Source organism: Apaloderma vittatum, unplaced genomic scaffold, assembly GCF_000703405.1.
Source record: "Apaloderma vittatum isolate BGI_N311 unplaced genomic scaffold, ASM70340v1 scaffold28677, whole genome shotgun sequence".
Lineage (NCBI taxonomy): Eukaryota > Metazoa > Chordata > Aves > Trogoniformes > Trogonidae > Apaloderma > Apaloderma vittatum.
Window position 1 is genome coordinate 3072 of NW_009724984.1, and position 1167 is coordinate 4238.

Consider the following 1167-nt stretch of genomic DNA (forward strand, 5'->3'; position numbering starts at 1 on the left):
AGAGCAAGAGCTTCAACCTGTTGGGTTCAGTTCCCCACCCAAGACAAACTGCTCTGGGGGAGCAGCGGGGTCACCTCTGCGGGATTTTACTGCTTCGCGCTGTCTCACACGCAATGAATCCCTCCTGAGCTCTGCTGCTCAGGTCACACCCCCGCATCAGGAGGAAAGACCCTTCAGAAAAAGGGTCTCCATCCCACAGGTCGCTCTAAGTGCCTTCTCCCGTGGTTATACTGGGGTACCTCAGTTCAGCCCCACAGCTCTCGGACCACCCTGGCCAGGAAAGCCCAGCTCACGGGTTCCCCAAACTCTCCCCAGGAGCCCCTGCAAACTCTGCCCCTCCGGAGCTCAGCAATCCAGGTGGGATGGGACCAGCCTCCCATCCTCATGCCAGGCTCCTTCCCACACCCCGGGGCGGCACACGCACGGAGCTGCCCATCCCGGCGCAGCAACAAGGGTCCATCCAAAGGCAACTTGGTGACACCGTCCTGGGCTCGTCCCTCCAGCTTTGCTCAGAAGGGCAGGGCAATTTCCACCGAGGAGATACTTACTCCTACAAAAGGTGCCAGCTCCGGGGGGACAGGGAGAGGTTTGGCACCGGGGATGGGGTCAGAGATGATGAGGTTGGATTTGGATGTAGACAGAGGGCTGGGCATTATGGTGCCGTTGCTGCTGGCAGCCATCTGCTGCATCAGCTGGATAGCACGGTCCGGGATCTTGTTGGGATCTGAGCAGGACTGCTGCCACAGCGGCAGCTTCTGCGTCAGCATCTCCTTTCCCTGCAACAGAGAAAAAGGAAGCGTCAGGGTGAGGGGAAAACCACCCAGCTCCGCACCCCCTCTGGCAGCACCATGTGGTTCCTGAGCTGGGTTCATCCTGGCCGCAAGATCGACTGACTCCTCCGTGTGCGGCACAGACAAGATAAAACGTGGGGACTTATCCCTTCCAGGCTCCAAGGGCAGCTGAGCTAGGAAAGGGTCATGAGAAATGGGAAGGGAAAGATCATTCATCTTTCCAACTTATTCCAGATACCCTGAGCGGGGCAGCAGGAAGCAGGGCAGGGCGCTGGGCTCTGCAAGGACAGCACTGCTCGAGCGAGCAGAGAAGTAAAACCTGACCAAAGGCTCGGCCACAGGACACATAGAGCACGGTCACACTCGGCTCCATCAC

At 59.0% G+C, this 1167-nt stretch overlaps 1 protein-coding gene across 1 annotated transcript in view; it reads right to left on the bottom strand.

The window, feature by feature from the left end:
* Positions 1–776, bottom strand: part of BAIAP2 (BAI1-associated protein 2) — a gene marked incomplete at both ends in the record, with an annotated part of 2543 nt that extends 1767 nt beyond the window's left edge. The window contains one exon of the mRNA XM_009872745.1: positions 549–776. Within this exon, the coding sequence (XP_009871047.1) occupies positions 549–776 (228 nt within the window). The remainder of the gene's footprint in view (positions 1–548) is intronic.
* Between the last annotated feature and the right edge of the window lie 391 nt (positions 777–1167).